This window comes from Monodelphis domestica, chromosome 3, assembly GCF_027887165.1.
Source record: "Monodelphis domestica isolate mMonDom1 chromosome 3, mMonDom1.pri, whole genome shotgun sequence".
Lineage (NCBI taxonomy): Eukaryota > Metazoa > Chordata > Mammalia > Didelphimorphia > Didelphidae > Monodelphis > Monodelphis domestica.
Window position 1 is genome coordinate 75,564,505 of NC_077229.1, and position 23,036 is coordinate 75,587,540.

General features: G+C 42.6%; 1 protein-coding gene across 2 annotated transcripts in view; it reads right to left on the bottom strand.

Annotated features, from left to right (window-relative positions):
* ATP8B3 (ATPase phospholipid transporting 8B3) overlaps positions 1–22,709 on the bottom strand; it is a 94,635-nt gene extending 71,926 nt beyond the window's left edge. Inside the window, exons 1-2 of one of the 2 annotated variants that reach the window (XM_056822189.1) lie at positions 22,393–22,709; positions 616–668 (exon numbers count right to left, since the gene is read on the bottom strand). In XM_056822189.1, the coding sequence (XP_056678167.1) occupies positions 616–667 (52 nt within the window). In that variant the 5' untranslated portion in view covers position 668; positions 22,393–22,709. Of the gene's footprint in view, positions 1–615; positions 669–1,442; positions 1,563–22,392 lie in introns of those variants that run through there. The other variant, XM_007489292.2, reaches the window with a different exon arrangement.
* Between the last annotated feature and the right edge of the window lie 327 nt (positions 22,710–23,036).

The following is a 23,036-nucleotide window of genomic DNA, read 5'->3' on the forward strand; positions in this document are numbered from 1 at the left end:
ACTATTTCCCAATAGATAAATGGTCAAAGGCTTCTCAAAGGAAGAAAATCCAACTATGGACGATCAGCAACCCCACTCCCCTAACCTAAAAAGTGTCAGTGGCAAAAATATTTAGAAATATTTTTTAAGTGTCAGTGGCTTTCCATTGCCTGAAAGATAGCCTATGAATGCCTCCCCTAGGCATTTAAGGCTCTCCACAATCTGACTCCAGCCTCCTAGTGTCATTCTAGACGAGGTAACTGGTCAGATGCAGTCTGAGAGCTCATTCGCTTTTTTTGTCTGCCAGGTCACACTTGAGTTTTGTTTTGTTTTTGACCCCTTACTTTCTATTTTAGCAACAACTCTAAGCCAGAAGGATAAGGGCTGGGCAAATGAGGTTAAGTGACTTGCTCAGGGTCACACAGCTAAGAAGTGTCTTGAGGCCAGATTGGAACCCAAATCCTCCCAACTTCAGGGCTGGCACCCTATCCCCTGGGCCACCTAGCCACCCCCAAATCACCCCCAATGGACCATATTTTCATGCACTTGCAGGTCAAGACCAAGTCTCTTCCTCAGCCACTGAGAACCAGAGCCTCCTCCCTTGCCAGTTGACTCCATGCCCCAAGTTGTACTCACCTGACACCTTGCTTCCACCTCTACAACTGTCTTGGCAATTCTGGTCATTCATCCTGATGGGAGCACAAGAATAACCAGTCAGTCAACAAGCTTGATGAATGTGCTTTCATGTGATTTTCCAAAATTGAATGTGATTAATTACAACTACGTGCCAGAAACGGAAGATTCAAAGAATAAAGCAATACTATTAATAACTAGCACTGACACAGAGCTAGCTTTAGGATTTGGGGGAGTCGGTGTTATCTCACTTGATCCTCCCAAGAACCCAGTGAAGTCATGCTAATATCTTCCACATTTTACAGGTAAGGAAACAAAGGCTGGAGCTGGAAGGGGGAGCGTGAAGCTGGGGGGCTGATCAGGTAAAGGTCTCTCGTAGGAGACGGTGGTTGAGCTGGTCTTTGAAGGCAACCTGGGATCTGAAGAGGTACCAGAGAGCTAAGAGTGGGGGACAGCTGGTGCAAAAGCCAGGCACCAAGAAGCCCAACTTGATTTGACCGAAGAGGAATAATATATGATAATAGTACAGGGGAATAATATGAAATAATGTAACAGTGTAGTATAACATCATATAGTATGGTATTGTGTGAAGTGAGTTATTCTCAATCTAATAGTTATTCATCTATCCAAAATGAATCTGCCTGGGACCCCCGTAAAACCCCCCTCTCCTAGGATTGCCTCAGCCCATTACATCCCCACACACGTCGGGGAGTGCGGCAGCAGCCACTTAGGTCTTTACTATAGTATACAAAGTATTGGGGGGATTGTGGAACGTGTCCTTCAAGTGGATACTTTGAGTTTGTGCTTTCTGCCAGTTTCTGCAAACTTACCCCATGTGTCACATACCCATCTGCATTCTGAGTGACTTTGCAGACTAGGGCCTCTAACCGAACCCTGACCAGAGCGCTCCAACAGAATCTGCGTGGGGATGTAAATCAGAACCTCTAACTGACAAGACAGTGTTCCAACTGAATTCTGTGGGAGTTGGAGAACCAGTTCCAACGGAGTGTATGGCAAGTCAAGGATGGATGTCAGAGACTTTCCCCAGGTTTTTCTCTCTTTCTCTCTCAATAAACAATTGCATTGTGATTGATGGCTTTCTGCTCTCTCAAATAGTGGCTAGACCACCAGTGCACACAGTATGATATAATATAGCATAGTATAATATAACATAGTATATATAGTATGTTATTATATAGCATAATATAACATAGCATAATCTGATATAGTATAGTATATTATAATATAGTATAGTATGATGCAATATGGCATAATATGATATAATATAGTATGATACAGCATAGTATAATATATAATGTAGTATAGTCTGATATAATATAGTATAGTATGTTATAATATAATATAGTATAGTATGATACAATATGGCAAAATATGATATAATATAGTATAGTCTGATATAACATAGTATTGTATGTTATAATATAATATAGTTATGTTCGTATGTTATAATATATGATACAGTATAATAAATTATATAACATAGTATAGTCTGAGATTACATAGTATTGTATGTTATAATATAATAGTTATGTTCGTATGTTATAATATAATATATGATACAGTATAGTAAATGATATAACATAGTATAGTCTGAGATTACATAGTATTGTATGTTATAATATAATAGTTATGTTCGTATGTTATAATATAATATATGATACAGTATAGTAAATGATATAACATAGTATAGTCTGAGATTACATAGTATTGTATGTTATAATATAGTATGATACAGTATAGTATATGATATAACATAGTATAGTCTGAGATTACATAGTATTGTATGTTATAATATAGTTATGTTTGTATGTTATAATATATGATACAGTATAGTAAATGATATAACATAGTATAGTCTGAGATATCATAGTATTGTATGTTATAATATAATATAACATAGTATGATACTGCATAGTCTGATATAACATTATATGTTATAATATAATATAGTATGATACAGTATAGTGTAATATGATATAATATAGTATAATATGATACAGTATAGTATATAATATATGATATAATATAGTAATTCTATACTAAATATGATACAATATAATATATGATATAATAATTCTATACTGAATATAATGTAATGAAATATAATATAATGTAATAAACAATTTGACACATGTAATGTAAATTGGAGTCAAGTGGGGAAAGGCTTTAAATTTGTGTTTGATGTGACAGGTATTTTTTTCAAACCCTTACTTGGTGTCTTAGTAACAACTCAAAGACAGAAAGGGTGAGAGCTAGACCATCAGGGTTAAGTGACTTGCCCAAGGCCACACAGCAGGGAAGTGACTGAGGTCACGTTTGAACCCAGGATCTGCCATCTCCAAGCCTGGCTCTCTATCCATGGAGCCACCCAGCTGCCCCAGATCCATCAGGTATTAAAGTTTTTATAGAGTAGAGGGGCAGCGTGGGAAGATCCATGCGTTAGAAACATCACTTGGGCAGCAATCAATAAACATTTATTAATTGGCTGCTAGGTGCCAGGTCCTAGGCTAAGTGCTGAAGATACAAAGGGAAGCACAAGCCAGTCTCTGCCCCCCCAAGACCAATAGGGACGTATAGTAGTCAAAGGGAATGGAGAGAATAACATACAAATTGCTAGGAACAAACAAGGGCTCTACAAAGGATCGGCAGAGAGAAGGCAGTAGATGTGTTCAGGCAAGTCTTTTCCTAAGAACTGTGATATAATAGGCAGGGCATGAAGCTGGGAATTTGGAGATCTGGGTTGGAGTCCCAGCTCCATTGTTTGCTGTTCAGTCATTTCAGTCACGTCTGACTTTTTATGACCCCATTTGGGTTTTTCTGGCAAAGATACTGCAGAGATTTGCCATTTCTTTCTCTAACTTGTTTTACAGATGAGGAAACTGAGGCAAGCTGGGTTAAGTGACTTGCCAGGGTCACCTAGGTAGTAAATGTCTGAGGCTAGATTTGAACTCCGGTGTTCCTTACTCCAAATCCAATGCTATTCACTTTGCCTTTTAGATGCCTTTTTCTTTCTTTCTTTTTTTTAAGACTAGTACAGTAGAGTCCTTAGATATCTTTTTGAGGGTCACTTTTCTCATCTATAATATAGCAGTACTACACCTTATATCCATTACCTCCTTATTAGCTGAATCAGAGACTAACTCCTCCTTAAAGAATGCAGGAATTGGAGGACAACTAGGTGGCTCAGTGGATAGAGAACCAGGCCCAAAGACAGGAGGTCCTGGGTTCAAATATGACCTCAGACACTTCCCAGCTGTGTGACCATTTAACCCCCATTGCCTGGCCCTTGCCACTTTTCTGCTTTGGAACTGATACTTAGTATGGATTCTAAGATTGAAGGTGAGGGTGCTTGGAATTAGGAAAGACCAGGGTGTAAATCCTCCCTCCAACAGCTATGAGATTCTGAGCAAGTCATTTACCTTTTCTGAGACCCAATTGTAAAATCAAGGTAAGAAACAGGATTTTCATGAAGATCAAATCAGATGTAGAACTGGAAGGGACCTTGGTGACCCATTAAATCCAATTCCCTCGTTTTATAGGCAAGGAAGCTAAGCCCAGGGTCACAACTCAGTTAATAACCTCTGAAGCAGGATTTGAACCTGTATCTTCCTGACTCATGGTCCAGTGCCCTATCTGCTCCATCATGCTGCCTCTCCAGGAGATCATGTATTTACAATCCTCTGAAAACTCAAGCACACACATGTTAGTTATTGTCATTATAATGAATGTCTCTTAAGTCTCTTCCAACTCTAAACCTTCCCATGGTAAGGGCTAGCCTAGAACCCAATTGTGCCTCATTGAGATCTCCCTTCCCTTTCCCCTCCTAAGTCCTTGTCTAGGAACTCCAGGCTGAAGGGGCTCACCTAGAACCCCAGTGCCTTGTTGCCTCCCTTCCCCTTCTCTCGAGTCCCTACCTGATGGATCCTCCTAATAACCACACGGGGAAGGTGGTTAGACTAGAATCCAACACCTTACCTATCAGGCCTCTCTGCCTGTAAGGGAAAAGAAGCATAGGTTGTTGTTGGACTAAGGAAAAGCAAGAATGTATCTCACCTCTGGAGTGATCATCTCTCCCCAAGTCGCTGGACTTTGCTATTTATATTATTATGTTATATTATATCATATTTCATATTATGCTATATTATATTGTGCTATATTATGCTAATACTATATTAATTATATTGGATTGGATTAGGTTTAGTATAATGTTACATTATGTTATATTATTTATATTAAATTATTATGTTATATATTACATTATATTATATTGTACTATATTATAGTATACTATATCATATCATGTCATGTCATATCATATTATATTGCATTGTATTGTATTCTATTTGAGGAAGTAACCGAAGCTGCCTCTAAGAACCTACAGCCACAAAAATGTCCCAGCAGACCCAGGTGTTATTTAGCTGGGGATTGGAGTTCCTAGGTTTGGGTGGGGTTTTTTGGGTGCTCATTGTTTGGGTCATGCTTTTTTATGATCTCTTCTGGAAATCAAAGCCTTGATTTTTGTTTTCTCTTGCCTTTATGTAATTAGAGGCTTAAGACAGAATCAAAGACTTTCTTGTAGGGACTTAGAAACTATAAAAGGTGAACAAGATAAGGAAGTAATACAGGTAAATATGCCATCAGGAAACAAGGGAAAGAGCCCAGGACTCTCATCCGTAAAATGAGCTGGAGAAGGAAATGGCAAAATCACTCTATTATCTTTGCTAAGATGACCTCCCAAGAGAATGAGGAGCCTCGGTTGAAAATCTCCTCTCTTATTCATCTCTTAACATCCATAGAGCCTTAAGCAAATTCTCTAGAACTTGGTCTCCTCTTTAAAAAGAGAGTGGGGACAGCTGGGTGGCTCAGTGGATGGAGAGCCAGGTCTAGAGATAGGAGGTCCAGGGTTCAAATCTGACCTCAGACACTTCCCAGCTGTGTGACCATTTAACCCCCATTTCCTGGCCCTTGCCATTCTTCTGTTTTGGAACTGATACTGATAGAGATAGATACTGAGAGAGATTCCTCTATTTCTTTACTGTTTTCAGTTTTGTTAGCATATAGCAATGCATAACATGCTCTAATTATTCTCTTTTATTTCTCCTAGTTTGGCTGTGATTTCACCACATACAATAGCTATTTTATTGATTTGATTTTCTGTTTTCTTCTTTTTAATCAGATTAACTAAGGGTTTATCAATTTTATTAGTCTTTATTTTAAAAAACCTTGCTTTTAGTTTTATTTATCATTTCTATGGGGTTTTGGTTTCCAATTTATCTATTTTCTCTCTAACTTTTAACATCTCTTGTGTTTATTTTACTTAAGTTTATTTGTTGGCTTTCTAATTTTTTAAAATACATATTCAGTTCATGAATCCTTTCTTTGTCTATTTTGTTAAACTATATTTGTAAAGAGACAGCAAGGTGGTGCAGCAGAAATCAGGGCTTGGAATCAGGAAGACACATCTTTCTGAGTTCAAATCTGATCTCAGACATTTACTAGCTCTGTGATCCTGGGCAAGTCACTTAACCCTGTTTGCCTCTGTTCCTCTCATCTGTAAAATGAGCTGGAGAAGGAAATGGCAAAATCACTCTATTATCTTTGCTAAGATGACCTCCCAAATGAAGTCATGGGGAGTTGAACATGACTAAAAGAGACTCAACAAAAAAGAAGGCCCAAGTTTCTGGTATTATTCATTCAATAAACATTGACTCAACAACAAAAATGTTTCTAAGAAAAGAATTTCCCCAGGACAGCTTTATTTATGTCCTAGAGATTTTGGTATGTTGTTTCATTGTTATAATTTTTTACATAGTTATTAATTGATCTGTTCTCTCACCCACTTGTTATTTGTGATTTCATTTAAGGTTTCATTGTTAAATCTCGACCTGAGTCTGTATCTTTTGTTTGTGATCCCTGAGCCAATCATTATTTTTATTGTGTTATGGTCTATAATGAATGTATTAACTATTTCTGCCTTTTTTATATTTATTTGCAACATCTTGGGCACATGGTCAATTCTGGTAAAGTTTAATGTGGTGCTAAGAAATATGTATATTCTTTTACTCTGCCATTTAGAAGGTGCCATAAGTCTTTTAACTAGTTTCACCAACAATTTGTTCAATTCCATATTTTCCATAATGCCCCTTGATTACCTCTTCTTCACTATTACCTCCACCAAGTGTTGCCTTTACCCCTGTCTCTTTACATACATTTAGAAAGAAGTTTCTTACTGGTCTTTCTGCCATAATGTTGTGTTTGCTGTCCTTGGTTACTGCACTTATGCTCTCCTCCTAACTTTCTATTGTTTGGGACGTTCAAGAAACAAAAAAATCTTGGGTTTTCTTTCTAAAAATGTTTCATATTCCTCCGTATTTTTAAACCTCCATCTTCTTTCATTTCAGATTAAGCCCAGATTTGTAGCATTGGTCACCCTGTGCTGCATCCCGCGCTCCATCTCTCTTTAGAACACATCATTCTATCACTTTTTACATTTTCTGGTGGGTGCAAAATAGTCTTGTTATTTGAATTTTCTTTTCTTTGTATCTGAAATTCTTTAAATAACTGATTACTTGCAAAACTTATTGTTGCTGATTTGAACTGTTAAATTTAACCTCTATGTGTCTTGGAGTTTGCAGCCATGGGGTATTTGGAGCTGGGGCGAGCTGTGATTTGTGAATTCTTCCAATTGGTATTTCATTTTCTATGTTCAGAAGTTCTAGGAAGTTCTCTTCTATCTTTTCTGCATTATGATGTTTGTTTTTTGTCCCGTTATGTTCCTCTGGGAGACCTATGATTCTTAGGTGGTCTCTAAGCATCTCTGTCTTCAGAATCAGTATTTTTTGTTTACAGAATGAACATGTTTTCCATATGATTTATCATTTGTTTATGTGGGTATGTGTTTGGGGGTTTTGGTTCTCTAAGATTATTTATTTACAAAATTGCATACTAGGGAAATGTTTTGTGAGATAATACATGTATAGTGCAGATTGAATTGCTTGTCAGCTCAGAAAGGAGGGAGACAATAAGGATCATATGACTTTAGAAAACTTTTGTGGAAATTTGTTATTAAAATAAAAAATTTAAGAATGAACACGTTTTCTTTCAATATTATTATTTTTTGCTTTTCTTCTCCTAGATTGTTCTTCACGTCTGTACCTTTGCATTCCCAATATATTGTTTTCTTTTTGTTTCTTTGGTGAGACTTTCCATTGTAGATACCAGTTTTTCTATCTTGCCCATTCTCTTTGCTGAGCAGGTCATAAATTCTGTTCCCATCATTCTCATTGCTCTTTAGAATCTCTCAAGGACAGTGTGAACTAAAGAACATAGGCTGTCTGTGTAACCTGGGCTCCCTTGCACAGCCTAGACTTGGAGTCTCCACAGCATTGGAAAAAGGGAGAAACCAGGGTGTGGGGATGGGCTTGTAAGTCTGTGTAGGGTGCTTGAGTCAGCTCATATAGCTTTGCTCCCAGTAGCATTAAGGTCAGAGAATGTTACGTCATGAGTCTGGGGTTTGTTTATCTTTTTTTTTTTTAATTCTGGGTGTCTAGATCATGAATACAGCTAATGTTTCTTTATCTTTGGTGTAAAGTTTCCATTTTGGAGAGGTCTGAGAGATCATGGGGATTTTGTTGCCCACATGATCCAGAAGTCCTTCAGAATCATACAACTAAATTCAGCAAGAATTTATAGAGATCCTGCTATGGACCAGGTGCCCGGGAAACAAAGAGAAAAAGGAAGCAGACTGTGCTTTCCAGGAGCTCAAACTCTACCACAAGGTTTTCTCTTATTTCTATAGGAACTGGAAGGACCTCCATGAACTGATGCAGAGTGAAATAAGCAGAACCAGGAGAACTTGTACAAAGAAAGTGAAACATTGAGGAACGATTAGCAATGCAACAAGCCAGGACACTCCTGACTTATGGGAAAGAATGCTATCCACACTGAGAGAAAGAACTGTGGGAGCAGAAATGCAAAAGCAGAACATAGGACATCACTGATCACATGAATATATGGATATATGATTTGGGGTTTCAGTTCTATGGTAAAAATAATTAATATGAAAATAGGTATCAAGTGATAACATTTCTACAACCCAGTGGAACTGCTTGTCTGCTCGGGGAGGGGGTAGGGAAGAAGGGAGGGAGAGAGCATGAATCATGGAAATATGGAAAAATATTTAAAAACAAAATTAAAATAAAAAATAAAACAACAACAAGAGTTTCTCCTTTTTTGTGTGTCAGCTTTCATGGTCAGCTTTGGTGAAACTTATGAGCCCCTTCTCAGAATCATGTTTTTAAGTGTGCAGAAAACTAATTATTGAAGTATAGCTATCCAAAAAAATGAAAACACCACCCACAGTCAGGCTCAGAAACCTTCTTCTGTTACAGGGTGGTAGCCTCCCGCAGCCTGGTTCTGTCTTCTGTTGGCATGTTACTTTGTTAGGCCTCCAAGATTTTAATAGCAAACTCGATACATCTATTTTGGCTCTCTTTTCTTACGCTACAAGGGCTGGACCAGCCCTGCCTCCCTCTAACCCAATATTTGACATGTGAAAAAAGGGGGCCAAGAGAGATAAAGGGATTTGCTCAGTCACACAGCTGGAGATCTTCAGAAGTGAGAGTTGAACTCTGGTCCTCTGCCTCCAGAGCCAGTGATCATTTATAAATAAAATAGGGGATGTTTGAGGCCCAGACCTGTTACTCCTTAGCTTGGTAGTCAGCATTATAGGTTGGGAGCTCCTTTGACTATACCCCACAGACTTGATATCATAACGATATCATAATTATCTTGGCAATAATCCACTCTAGTTTTGTATTACTTCCTCACTCACTCAGGCATTTGAGAAAATCAGACCCAAGTTCCCCGCCCCGAAATAAAATGGGCGAGAGCTGGGCAAGGTTTGGAGGTGGGTGGTCTCTGAGGACCCCTCCAGCTCTGACATTCTGTAAATGTCCAGAGATGCAGGATGACAGAGACTCCCAGAGAAGGAAGAAAGGAAACTTGGGATATTGGGAAGGACAATGGACCAGAAGCCAAGACATCTGCCTTTAGTCCTGGCCCCTGCCACTGACTCGATGCTTGACTTTGGATCAAAGGGGTCCATTCTCCCACTTTCAGGTTCCCCATCTAAAAAATAGGGTCAACACTCCATCTGTGTCCTCCTTCCCCAGGGACAGAAGCACGTGGGAAGCTTCAAAGAGAAGGGCAAACATTGGCTTTGTGATCTTCCCGATGACTTTCCCACCAATAACCTGCAGGAGTATTTTTCCAGCCATGCTTCCCCTGGAGTTTTCCAGGCTTCCATTGAGACAAAGAGGCTATTCAGGGAGTGGAGAAAGGCATGGGGGCTGGGATGAGGGAATGGCATGTCATTTACTAACCCCAAGACCAGATTCCTGAGGACCTCAGATTCTGGGATCAACAATCTCTTGTGACTTTGGGAAAGTCCTTTCTCCCCTCTAAACCTCACTTTTCCCATCTGAGAAATGATCCCCAAGGGCTCTCCCCAACTCTGACATCCTGTGTCCTAAGGGTCCTCCCAGCCCTGACATTCTCTGTTCTAAGGTTCTCCCAGCTCTGACATTCTCTGTTCTAAAGGTCCTCCAAGCCCCAACATCCTGGGTTCTAAGGTTCTCCCAGTTCTGACATTCTCTGTTCTAAGCTCCCTCCCAGCTCTGACATTCTCTGTTCTACAGCCAGTTTTGATAGATTTCATACTATTTAACCGGAAAATCTTCCCACAGGCATTGCATAATAGCTTTGAAAGCAATTTAGTCATGAGAAGAGATGGAAATGAAGCAAGGATGCCTTCTCAGCGTGTGGGGCAGTCCATGCAGCCCAGAGGCAGAACTCGGATAACTAAATCCAGCTGCCATGTGGACTATACATTCTAGAGGGACTGGGGGGAGAAGAAGTGGATCCTACAGTCATGGAAACCTAAGTTCAAAATCCAGAGTGGTCCATTAGGGCAGCGAGAACAGAATCTGAGAACATCAGAGGCTAGAAGGAACCTCACTCCTTTTACAAAAAGAAAACTGAGGACTCAAGAGGGCAAATGACCTGCCCAAAGACATGATGCAAGCTGGCATCAGAATTACAACTAGAATGCAGGTCTTCCGCTCATGGCCAAGGTTCTTCAGGTCAGAGAATCTCTGTGGATGAGGCAAGATGGCACAGTGGTACACTGGGCTCAGAAGCAGGAAATCCAGGATGGAAATCCCATCTTTAACATTTAGAACTAAGTGACCATGAGTCGCCGTGTCTTCATCTATAAAATGGGTTAGTGATGTCTGGATTATCCACCCTCCAGGACACCAATTTCTCTGCAAACCTTCACGCAGCTGTTATTTTCTCTGGGATCCTCTCTGGGTTGCCCTCTTAAGATAATGATAGTAGCACTTTACAGTTCATAAAGCCTATTTCTCACAATTGACCAGAGAGGTAAAAAGGGATCCTATGAAGAGAAAATTGAGGCTCAGAGATGTAAGTGATCCTTGGGCAGAGCAGCTTGCTAGGCAGTCCTTTAGAAGGACCTGGAGAAGTTTCCATGGGGAACCAGGGAGGTCTAGCACCCTCCAAGCTCCTCCCTCTCCCTCACCAACACCCCATCAGAGAACTTGCTAACCTCAACTGCTTGCTTGGAAGGAAGGAAGGAAGGAACAGAAGGAAAACTCTCCCCGGGACTTAAAAAGTAGATCTGGAAGCTGAGTCCTCCTTTAGATGATTTCCCCCCTTTTTATCCAGACCCACAAGTCCATCAGTGCAGCTAACTCCAGGAAGAGCCAATGGTTTTATCCGATCCCAAGCTGCAAATCAAGTGAGCCTGCTTCTTAGCCTCCTCTTGGTCCCCATAAGGATGCTCTTCCTGCCCTCTACTGTCTGAGGTCCCAGACAAGGCTCAGGGTTCCGTGGGATTAGCCAAGAGATTCTAGGAGGTCAGCGACTTGCCCCACAACCTAGCCTGTATCAGAGACCAGACCCTTCTGAAGTCCAAGGCTGGCCCTCTAGTCCTTCCCCATCCCATGGAGTCTCTTCAGACAAGCAAAGAATTCCATTCCATTCCATTCGTAAGATTTAGAACTAAAAGGAACTGCAGGGACCTAATATTCCATGCTCTAAAGTCCCTCTGGCTGACATTCACGGTTCTAACTGTAAAGCACTTAACAGTACCTGGCACATAGGAAGGACTATAACAGGGTTTGCTATTATTATTGTTGTTGTTGTTTTTAATAATAATAATAATAATCCTCCTGTCTTGGAATCAATACAAGAATTGGTTCCAAGGCAGAAGAACGCTAAGGACAAGGCAATTAACGTTATGGGACTTGCCTAGGATCACTAGAAGTGTCTGAGGCCAGATCTGAACCAAGATCCTCCCAACTTTGGGATCTCCCAGAACTCTACCCACTGGACCACCTAGCTGCTTCATTAATTATAATAATAATAATAATAATAATAATAATAATAATAATAATAAAGGTCCATCCCAACTCTGACATCCTGTGTTCCTAGGACCTTCCCAGTTTCCTTTTCATACAATTCTATTCCATTCACAGGATTTGGGACTAGAAGGAACTGAAGGACCTTAGAGGGCCTCTTGGACAGTCGGTCCAGTGCAGCCCAAGGACCCTTTCTCAGAATAACGTTTTTACATACATAAAATAAAATGTAGAGGGGGCAGCTGGGTGGCTCAGCGGATTGAGAATCAGGCCTAGAGATGGGAGGTCCTGAGTTCAAATATGACCTCAGACACTTCCCAGCTGTGTGACCCTGGGCAAGTCACTTGACCCCCATTGCCTAGCCCTTACCACTCTTCTGCCTTGGAGCCAATACACAGAATTGATTCTAAGATGGAAGGTGAGGGTTTAAAAAATAATAAAAACATGATAAAATAAAATTTACAGATTTGCCAAGGATAATGATTCAACTGAAATACAGTTACCCAAATATTTTTTTAGAAACAAATTCACAGACCCCAGGCTAAGACTCCCTAATCTAGTTGAACCTCCTCATTTATACAGATCAGTAAATGGGACTTCACAGTGGGGGAAGGGGCTTTGCCATGATTGAAAAATAGTAGGTAGCAGAGCTAGAATTTGAATGTAAGCCCTTGGGTTGACACCTCAACTGCTTATTTATTTTTTTAATATGTTTTTATTACATATTATTATTTTTTATTATGTACTAAACTCACAGACCTATGTAAAGCCAAGCATAGAAACAGGGAGCTAAAAGGGGCTGGATTTGAAGTCAGAAGACTTGGGTTCAAATCTCAGCTCAGTTTCTTACAATTAAGGCTTTCTTGGGCCTTAATTTATATTTCTATAAAATAAGGAGGCTGGACTAGACATTCTCTGACATCTCCTTCAGTGTTCCAACTGTGATCCTAAGAGCCCAAATTCTCATCTGAACCTTCACCCAGAAGACCATGGAAGCCTGGAGACTCCTAGAGGCTGGGCGGCTTGTCATTGTAGGTTGAAGTCCTCAACCCACATCTGAAAGGTCTGCTGGGGTAATAGAAATGGTGTTGGGCTTGGCGTTGGGATCCTGGGTTTGAATCCTGGCTTAAGAGCTCTGTGGCCTCCCATCTAGAGAGCTGTAAAATGTGGCTTAACTGGATAGGACTGGACTCAAAGAACTCTAAGAAAGGCGTGTCACCACCAAACAAAGGAGAACACAGAATGAGCCAGCGCCTTCCCTTCAGCAGCACGCGGGGGGCCTAGTGGTGCAACTGGCGTGGGGGGGTTTCCCTTCACAGTTTTCTTTGTTACAGGAGAAGGTTGGATTTGGAATGGGGTGGGGAAGGGGGTGGCATTTCCAGAAATGGCTCTGATGAAAAGCAAACAAAAAAGGCATCCATTAAAGTTTCTTTAAAAGAGAACAAATAAAAGCCGATGGTCGCTCTCCAGAGATCAGGAATGACTCAGAAGAAAAGGGTCAGCTGCTGGGGAGCCAACGGCTGTTCAACAGGGGATCTCCCTTTGGACATCTACGAGGCCCTGTCTGGGACCTGGAGCAACTGCAGGCAGAAGAATATGCCCAGCTGGAGAGGGGAGTCTCAGGAAGAAGCAGGAGCAGGGCCGAGTTCCATCGTCTACACTGTTTTCACTCATCACGGAGATAATGAAGAAACATGAGACTGGCTGGAAGGGCTCCTGGGAGGGATGGCGAAGGGCCAAGGCTAGAGGCCAGGGAAGGCTGTGGGGACTAAACTCAAGCTGGGTACCTGGGGGGGGGGGATGTCACCCATCCTTCAGAGTCCAGTCTGCACCCCCTCCCCCAGATGCACAGGCCCTGGGACTAACACCACTGGCCTCCCTATTTCCTGCAATCCCACCTGCTCCTACTACAAAATCTTCTTCAAATTGAGCTCTGATCTCCCTTTCACTATTCAAGGCCCACCAAGATCTCCCTAAGCCTACAGGATGATGGTCCTTTGCCTGGCACTGATGGCTGTTCCTGACTCCACTTCTTCTACCTTATCTCTCACCATCCCTTACATGATATCCCCTTTTCTATACCTTGGATCATCCTATTCCCTCCCCACCTGAGGACATCTCCTCCCTCCTATCCATAGAGCCAAATCCTCCTCATCCTTTCAGGCCCAGATCAAGTCTCACCTCTTCCAGGAAGCCTTCCTTGCCCAGCTTACAGAGATCTCTCTCCTTTTACTATGCTGCTCCAATCTTGTCTATCCTACTCATGTGGCACTGATGATAAATACTGACTGGCATTATTAATTAGCTTTTGACTAGACCATTTACTCTCTGTGAAACCTTGGGCAAATGACCTCCCCTTGCTAGGTTACAGTTACCTCTTCCGTAAAAGAAGACTGGATTCCACATCCTCGAAGGGTCCTCCCCAACTCTGGCATTCTCTGTTCTAATGTCTCTCCCAGCTCTGACATTCTCTGTTCTAAGGACCCTCCCAGCTCTGATATTCTCTGTTCTAAGGTCTCTCCCAGCTCTGACATTCTCTGTCCTAAGGACCCTCCCAGCTCTGATACTCTCTGTTCTAAGTCTCTCCCAGCTCTGACACTCTCTGTTCTAAGCTCCCTCCCAGCTCTGACACACTCTGTTCTAAGCTCCCTCCCAGCTCTGACAGTCCTTATTCTAAGGGTCCTCCCAGCTCTGACATTCTCTCTTCTAAGCTCCCTCCCAGCTCTGACATTCTCTGTTCTAAGGTCTCTCCCAGCTCTGACATTCTCTGTTCTAAGCTCCCTCCCAGCTCTGACATTCTCTGTTCTGTAAACCTTAAAATTTCTCAGACTTATGAATGTTGGAAATTTCCCCATTGGGGAATCTTCTACTTAAAAAAATTCCCTAGCAGATAGTGAGAATTCTACTTGAATGTGAAAACACCTAGCCTTAGGAATATCCCTACTCCACCCTACTTAAGACTGCTTTAGGACAGAAAACTCCTTGCTGAACAATGAAAGTGCTTTGACCCATGCTTATGGAAAGGACAGGAAGTTCTTTGAGTCATGCCTGTTTTTAAAATTGATACAATGGGGTGTTAGGTACCCATATAGGTGGGGCAACTTGTAAACTACTTAAACCTAAAAGGGTGATAACTTATTCAGAGGTTTTTTCTTAATGAAATTTGTCGACACAGCAGCATTTTTTTCTGACTTACTAAAGAGATTAAAACTACTCAGCTGTGAATTCAAAATGGGTGGTCCTTTAGAAACATCTACAGTGATTGGTAGATGTAAGGACTTAGAGGAGATGACAGAGGAAATTTTGCCCTTAAAAATAAGAGCTTGGATCTCATTCAGGATCTCGATTTCTGATTCTCATTCTGGAGGATCTCATTCTGAGAGACTCATTTCCTTGAGGACTGATGCTTGAGGGCTCTTTCCTTGGAGATAGATCTCTTTGAGGAGAAGTGCTCTTGGAGGAAATCTCATTCTGAAGGAGAGCTCCTTGAGGAGCTCCTCTGAGGGGCTCTGTCCTTCCGGGGTAGGAGCTTTGGAGGCTCTTGAGAGAGGCCCTTTGAAACAATCTCTGGATGGAAAACTCTTTGAGGAAGGACACTGGCCTGGTGTCACTAGTATCCTTGTTTAGTCAGACCTTGTGGTGAGTGCTAAAAAACTGACTGATTTCTCTTTTAAGACTCAGGTCTAGGCCATATTGGTTTGAGGCCCTTCATACTTATTCCTTTCTTACTCTCTCTCTTTCTTGATTACTCATTGTATTGCTAATTAAAATCTCTATAAAACCCAATTGACTTGGGTATTTGAATAATTGGGAATATTTCCCTGGCAACCACCTTATATTTTAGTTTAAAACCCAAGACACTGTAGTGAAACATATTTCTGCAGTCAAATTTACTCACCCTCTCTTATATCTGTCACAATTTATATCTTCCATTATTTTAATCACTACAGTTTAAGACCTCAACCATTTTAAATCTCACAGTTCTAAGATGTCTCCCAGCTCTGACATTCTCTGTTCTAAGGGTCCTCCCTACTCTGACATTCTCTATTCTAAGGTCTCCCCTAGCTCTGACATTCTCTGTTTTAAGGTCTCTCCCAGCTCTGGCATTCTCTGTTCTAAGGACCTCCCAGCTCTAACATTCTCTGTTCTAAGCTCCCTCCCAGCTCTAACATTCTCTGTTCTAAGGTCTCTCCCAGCTCTGACATTCTCTGTTCTAAGGGTCCTCCCTACTCTGACATTCTCTATTCTAAGGTCTCCCCTAGCTCTGACATTCTCTGTTTTAAGGTCTCTCCCAGCTCTGACATTCTCTGTTTTAAGGACCTCCCAGCTCTAACATTCTCTGTTCTAAGGTCTCTCCCAGCTCTGACATTCTCTGTTCTAAGCTCCCTCCCAGCTCTAACATTCTCTGTTCTAAGGTCTCTCCCAGCTCTGACATTCTCTGTTCTAAGGTCTCTCCTAGCTCTGACATTCTCTGTTCTATGGACCTCCCAGCTCTTCCATTTGGTGTTCTAAAGACCATCTCAGCTCTGACATCCCATGTTTTAAGGGCTTTTCCACAGATGCAAATGGATGAAAGAAAATACACAATTAGTAATTATAACTGAATGGGAATGGGATGAGCTCACCCATAAAATGAAAGTGAATAGCTGAATGTATTAGGAACCAGAAGCCAACAATTTAGAAAAGATACACTTGAAACAGAAAGATACACACAGAATTAAAATAAAGGGCTGGAGCAGAATCTTTTTTTTTTTTAATCTTCACCTTCTGTCTTAAAATCAATACCAGGTATTGGCTCCAAGGCAGCAGAGCGGTAAGGACTAGGCAATAGGGGTGCAGCAACTTTCCCAGGGTCACACAGCTGGGAAGTGTCTGAGGCCAGATGTGAACCCAGGACCTCCCATCTCTAGGCCTGGATCTCCATCCACTGAGCCAGCCAGCTGCTCCGTAAAGCAGAATCTAATAATATACTTCAGCTGATGTTCAATATGGCAGGGGTAGCAATCATGATCACAGACAAAAAAAAAAAGCAAAAACAGACCTCACTAAAAGAGATAATCAAGGAAAGCACATTTTGTTCAGAGATAATGAAGTAATATCAAAATTTTTTGCAATGTATTTCTCTGATATAGGCCTCGTTTCTCAAATATACACTGAGTATAGTACTGAGTGGAATTTATAAAAATAAAAGCAATGCTCCAATTGATAAATGGTCAAGGGCATAAATAGTTTTCAGAAGAAATCAGTTATGTAGAGACATGCAAAAAATGCTCTAAATCACTATTGATTAGAGAAATACAAATTAAAATAATACTAAGGTACCACCTCACACCTATCAGATTGATTAATATGAACAAAAAAGAAAATGATGAATATTGGAGGGGATGTGGAAAAATTGGGACACTAATGCACTACGGGTGGAGTTGTGAACTGATCCAATCATTCTGAAGGACAATTTGAAACTATGTGCAAACCAAACCCTTTGACCCAGCAATACCACTACAAGGTCAGTATCCCAAAGGAATCAAAGAAAAAGAAAGCATACCTATAAGTACAAAAATATTTATTGCAGCTCTTTTTGTGGTGGCAAAGAACTGGAAAGCAAGGGGATGGACAGGAAAATTGCTGACATAGTTATGATGAAGTACTACTTTGTGTGTGTGTGTGTGTGTGTTTAATTCAAAGATGGAATACTACTTTTGTGCCATAAGAAATTATAAGGGGGGTGATTTCAGAAAAACCTGGTAAAACCTATATGAACAGATGCAAAGTGCAGGGAGAAGAACCCAGAGATATTTGTACATAGTAACAGCAGTGTATCAATGATGAGCAATGGGAAAGGCTTGGCTACTCTGAACAATACATTCTGATCCAAGACAACTCTAAAGGGCTCATGAGGAAAAAATGCTGTCCACCTCCAGGGAAAGAACTGATGAACTCTGGGTTGAAATCAAAGTTTAATTTTCTCATTCTCACTTTCTGAATTTTTCTTGCTTTTTTTTTTTAAAGCATGGCTAATACAAAAATGTTTTGCCTGATTTCACATGTATAATTGAAAACACATTGATTGCCTTCTTGGCAAGTCAGGGAGGGATAGGAGGAAGAAAAAATTTGGAACTCAAAATTTAAAAAGAAAAAATGTCAAAAAAATTTGAATGCACAAAAAATAAAATAAAGATAATAATAAAATGGAAAAATATATATAAAAACTTTTTCCCCCAAAATGTCAGCCCCGTGAAGGCAGGAATCCAGTGTCCATCACCGTATCTGTTTGGCACAACATAGGGAGTAGGATAGCAAGTGAGAAAGGTGTGACCCTGGCAAAATCAAGAAGTCAGATTAATCTATTCCCTTTTTGCCTTCCCCAAACAATTCCTCCCCACCCATCACCACCACACAGACATCAATCAAAAAGTACCTTTCTTGAGCCTAACCAAAAAGTCCCTTATGTGTCTGCTACACTTTCCAAAGTCCCTAATCCCTCCATCCCAAGTTTACCAGTTAATCAGGAATTCCCTGGACTAATATTCAACACTTGACCAAAGTTCTGTGACATAAATAGAGCAAGTGTTTTTTTAAATAAATTTTTATTTCTATCTTTTGTATTATTCATTATATTTCTTGTTATATTGTATTTCTCAGTCTTTTCCTCTCTCTCTCTCTGTTTCCTTTAGCCTTACAGCAAAGAATAGGGAAAAAAAAGGGGGAGGGGGAGCTACATGACTCAGTGGATAGAGAACCAAGTCTGGAGTCTGGAGGACCTGGGTTCAAATTTGACCTCAGACACTTCCTAGTTGTGTGACCCTAGGAAAGTCGTTTACCACTCTTCTAATTTAGAATGATTCTAAGGCAGAAGGTAAGGGTTTTTTAAAAGGTCACTCCCCCTCACACAGGTCTTTTTTTTTACCCTAGAAGCCTTTTGAAGATAATGTCCCCAACATCGTTTTAATAGCTCACAGTTACATAACACATTAAGATTTACAATGAATTTTACATAAAAATAACTCACCTCCCCCAGTGAACCTAAGAGCTGGACATTCACGTTTTTATTCCCATTTTACAGCAGCTGAGAGGCCCAGAGAGGCAAAAGGCCTTCCCTATGGTCCTATAAGGAGTATCAGTGAAGGTATTTATACTTAGGTCTACCAACTCCTGAGCCAAAAGGAAAGATCCACCCTAAGATAAAAGGTGACTCTTCCTCCAAGGCAATAAATATGTATTAAGTCCTATCTGAACACCTGCCCCCTAAGAGGGTATTCTGGGAGGAGCCCTGGACTAGTAAAGACTCAGGCATTGACTTTCTAGGAGACCTTCACCAAGCCATTTCCCTTCTGAGCCTCAGTTTCTTCATCTGTAAAATGAAGGATTTGAACTTACTGGAACTCTTAGGTCCCTTCTACTTCTCATAACCCATGCCATATATTTGAAGGCTGTTGTCAACTCTAATATCATGTTTTCTTAGATTCTAAGGTATCCTACCCTACCCCCAGCTCCGACATTCTGAGCTCTAAGGGTTCTCTCAGATTTGACAACCTGTAACCTAAAGAGTCCTCTTATTAATCCTAACATTCTCTGTTCTAAGGTCTCTCCCAGCTCTGACATTCTCTGTTCTAATCTCCCTCCCAGCTCTGACATTCCCTGTTCTAAGCTCCCTCCCAGCTCTGATATTCTCTGTTCTAAGCTCCCTCCCAGCTCTGACATTCTCTGTTCTAAGGTCTCTCCCAGCTCTGACATTCTCTGTACTAAGCTCCCTCCCAGCTCAGACATCCTCTGTTCTAAGCTCCCTCCCAGCTCAGACATCCTCTGTTCTAAGCTCCCTCCCAGCTCTGACATTCTCTGTTCTAAGCTCCCTCCCAGCTCTGACATTCTCTGTTCTAAGCTCCCTCCCAGCTCAGACATCCTGGATTCTAAAGTTCTGCTACAGGGACCTTCCTCTAGTCCCACATAATTTCCTCTCCTCCCTTCCATCCATCCTTCTGGGAGCCAAGTGGGAGATTGTCTGGTTCTGAGTGGCAAGCAGGATAGGGGTAGAACTTCAACAGGGCAGTTTGCCCTCCTCATTTTAAAGAGAAGAAAACTAAGACTCAGAAAAAGGCAAGTCCCAGATCTAAAGAGTGGATGGTATGTATATGTGACATTAAGATGTGGAAGACCTTAGAGACCCTCTAGTCATTTTATTCATGAGAAACCTGAGATGCAGAGAAGGGAAAGGACTTAGCCAAAATGAGTTAGTGCCAGAACCACTAATGCCCAGCTTGGGACCATTGGGTCAGTTGGATGGCCAATTCAAAACTAATTTTCTTTCTTCTTTTTTTTTTTGAACCTTTCTTTACCTTCTGTCTTGGAATCAGTACTGTGTATTGACTGGTTCCAAGGCAGAAGAGTGGTAAGGGCTAGGCAATGGGGGTCAAGTGACTTGCTCAGGGTCACACAGCTGGGAAGTGTCTGAGGCCAGATTTGCATCCAGGACCTCCCATTTCTGGGCTTGGTTCTCCATCCACTGAGCTACCCAGCTGCTCCCCAAACTAATATTCTTAGTGACAGCACAATCACTTTTCAGCTCCCTGTCCAAAAGTTACTCCTGCCTGAGCCCCCTTAGCTTCTCTGGAGGGAAATCAGAGAGTTATATGGATAATCCTATCTTCCCAGGGGTTGTCTGGGGTTGGAGAGCAGAAGGGAAGGTGAGGTTGAAGAGAGCCAGGGTAGGATTCCTGGCCATCCCCCAGAGAGGGGCCCTGGAATTGGATCAGAAGTCAAGAAGCTGGAGGAGGCAGGATAAGACTAAAAAAGAGGAGAAGGCTCAGAAGTCAGCCCCGAACTGTAGTAACAAGCAATCTCTTAGATAACAATCTGAACTGAAACTAAACACACAAACACACACATCTCTCGAATCAAAAATCTGTAATGGAGGGGGGAGGGGAAGCTGAGTAGCTCAGTGGATTGAGAGCCAGGCCCTTGACCCCCAGTGCCTAGCCCTTACCACTCTTCTGCCTTGGAGCCAATACACAGTATTGACTCCCAGACAAAGGTAAGGGTTTTTAAAAAAAATCTACAATGGGAATGGGGATCCCCAGGAACTTTCCCATCTTTATTTCCTTTGGCTCCTCTTCCAGGGTAGGAAGAGAGAGGGCCAAAGTGACGGCCAGAGGATCAAAGGGGAAAGGAACTCAGTGCCAAAGACTTAGAACACAGACTTAAGATGAGAAAGTCAGGAGGATGCTTAGAACATGGAATTTCGGAGGAGAAATCCCTAGAACCCGAGCTCTCCGACCTGGGAGGAACACCGTGGCATGAGCAAAAAGCCTTGGATAGAGTCACCACCCTGGAGAACAACTCCCAGCTCTGCCATGTGCCACCCTGAGATTTGGGGCCACTTTTCACTTCCCTGGTCTGTCTTCTCCCCCTCTGTCAAAGGAAGGAGTTGGACAAGGTCCCTCCCAGCTGTCCAATCTTGTGCTCCAGAATTTCTTGACTTATTTGAGCCTTGTTTTCTTCACCTATCTAACACATTGCCCTCAGGGAGTTGTTGGCTTGGAGCCTGGGTTACTGGGACCCAGACAGGTTCCGAAGTCACTCCTCAGTCCCAAACACGCTTTGGAGGGCCTCCAGCTCACCAAAGAGACCCTCTGAGTGAGGGAACGGGCTTTCTTGGGGATCTTGAAGCGTGAGAGAGAACTAAAAACACAGCATGAGAGCTAGAACAGCCCTTAGGAAGACCCAGGGAAAGGGGACCTCTGACATCACTTAATATGAGCCACTTGCTTAACAGAAAAGGAAACTGAGGCCAGGATCAAGAAAGAACTTAGCTGGGGTCATATTCTGGATCAGCCGTGTAACCAGGTCTGGAGTTCAGGCCCCCTGAATGCCAGCACCGGACCTGTCCCCTGCGTACCCCTGAACCCCTCTTCTAAGCCAAGTTCAGTAGAAGCAAAGATCACAAGGCCAAGCTGAAAGAGGTGCCTTTCCTAGTATTCACCAGCATCTCCATCTCCAGCTTAGCAGCCAGAACCTCCGTGTCCCACTCGGAAAGTGTAAAGAAGTCTCCCACCCCAGTCCATGGAGATAGTGCTTAGGATGGAATGGTCTGGGGAGCCCGCCCCCTGCCGGGGAGGGGGGGGCATAGCCCAGTCTGGGGAAGCCAGGGAGCTCCTCCCTCCCCCATCGCCTGGAACCCCCCTCCGTTTGGGATTAAGGGGGAAGGGGGTGGCTGCAGAACTCCCCCATCTTTCCCTCACTCGGTTCTTCTCCCTGACCACCTGGGGAGGGAGGAGGCCCCAAAAGTCCAGCCTGCGGGCCGCGACACTGGGCGGGCGCTCACCTGTTCTCCGGGGCCGGGAGGCGCCGAGCAGGGGGTCTCCAAGGTGGGAAGCTAGAAGGATCCAGACTGCTCAGGGTGCATCTGGAGGGGCCTGGGAGACCTCGGGACTTTTAAGCAGGCTGGGGAGGAGCAGGAGGAGGAGAAACAGGAGGAGGGGCCCGCTAGTCTCCAGCCCCGCTCCAGCTCCGCCCCCGGCGCCCGGGGCCCTTGGAGCAGAGCCACCCCAAGGAAGGGGGAGACAGAGAGACCGGGGAAGAAGAAGAGAGAGGGAGGAGAAAGACAGAGAAGAGAGAGAAACAGAGGGGGGAGAGGGAGAGAGACAGAGACAGAGACAGAGACGAGAGACAGAGGGGTAGAAGCAGAGGGAGAGGGGGAGAGAGACAGAGACCGAAACAGAGAGGGAAAGAGGGAGAGAGACAGAGAGACAGAGAGAAGGAGGGAGGGAGAAGGGGAGGGTGGGAAGGAAGGAGAGAAGACAGACAAACAGAGGGGAGAGAAGGAGAGGGAGAGGGGGGAGAGGCAGACAGAGACCAGAGACAGAGAAACAGGGGGGAGAGGGAGAGGGGGGGAGAGAGAGAAGGAGGGTGAAAGTGAGGGTGGGAAAGAGGGAGGGAGAGAGGAGACAGAGAAACAGGGGGGAGAGG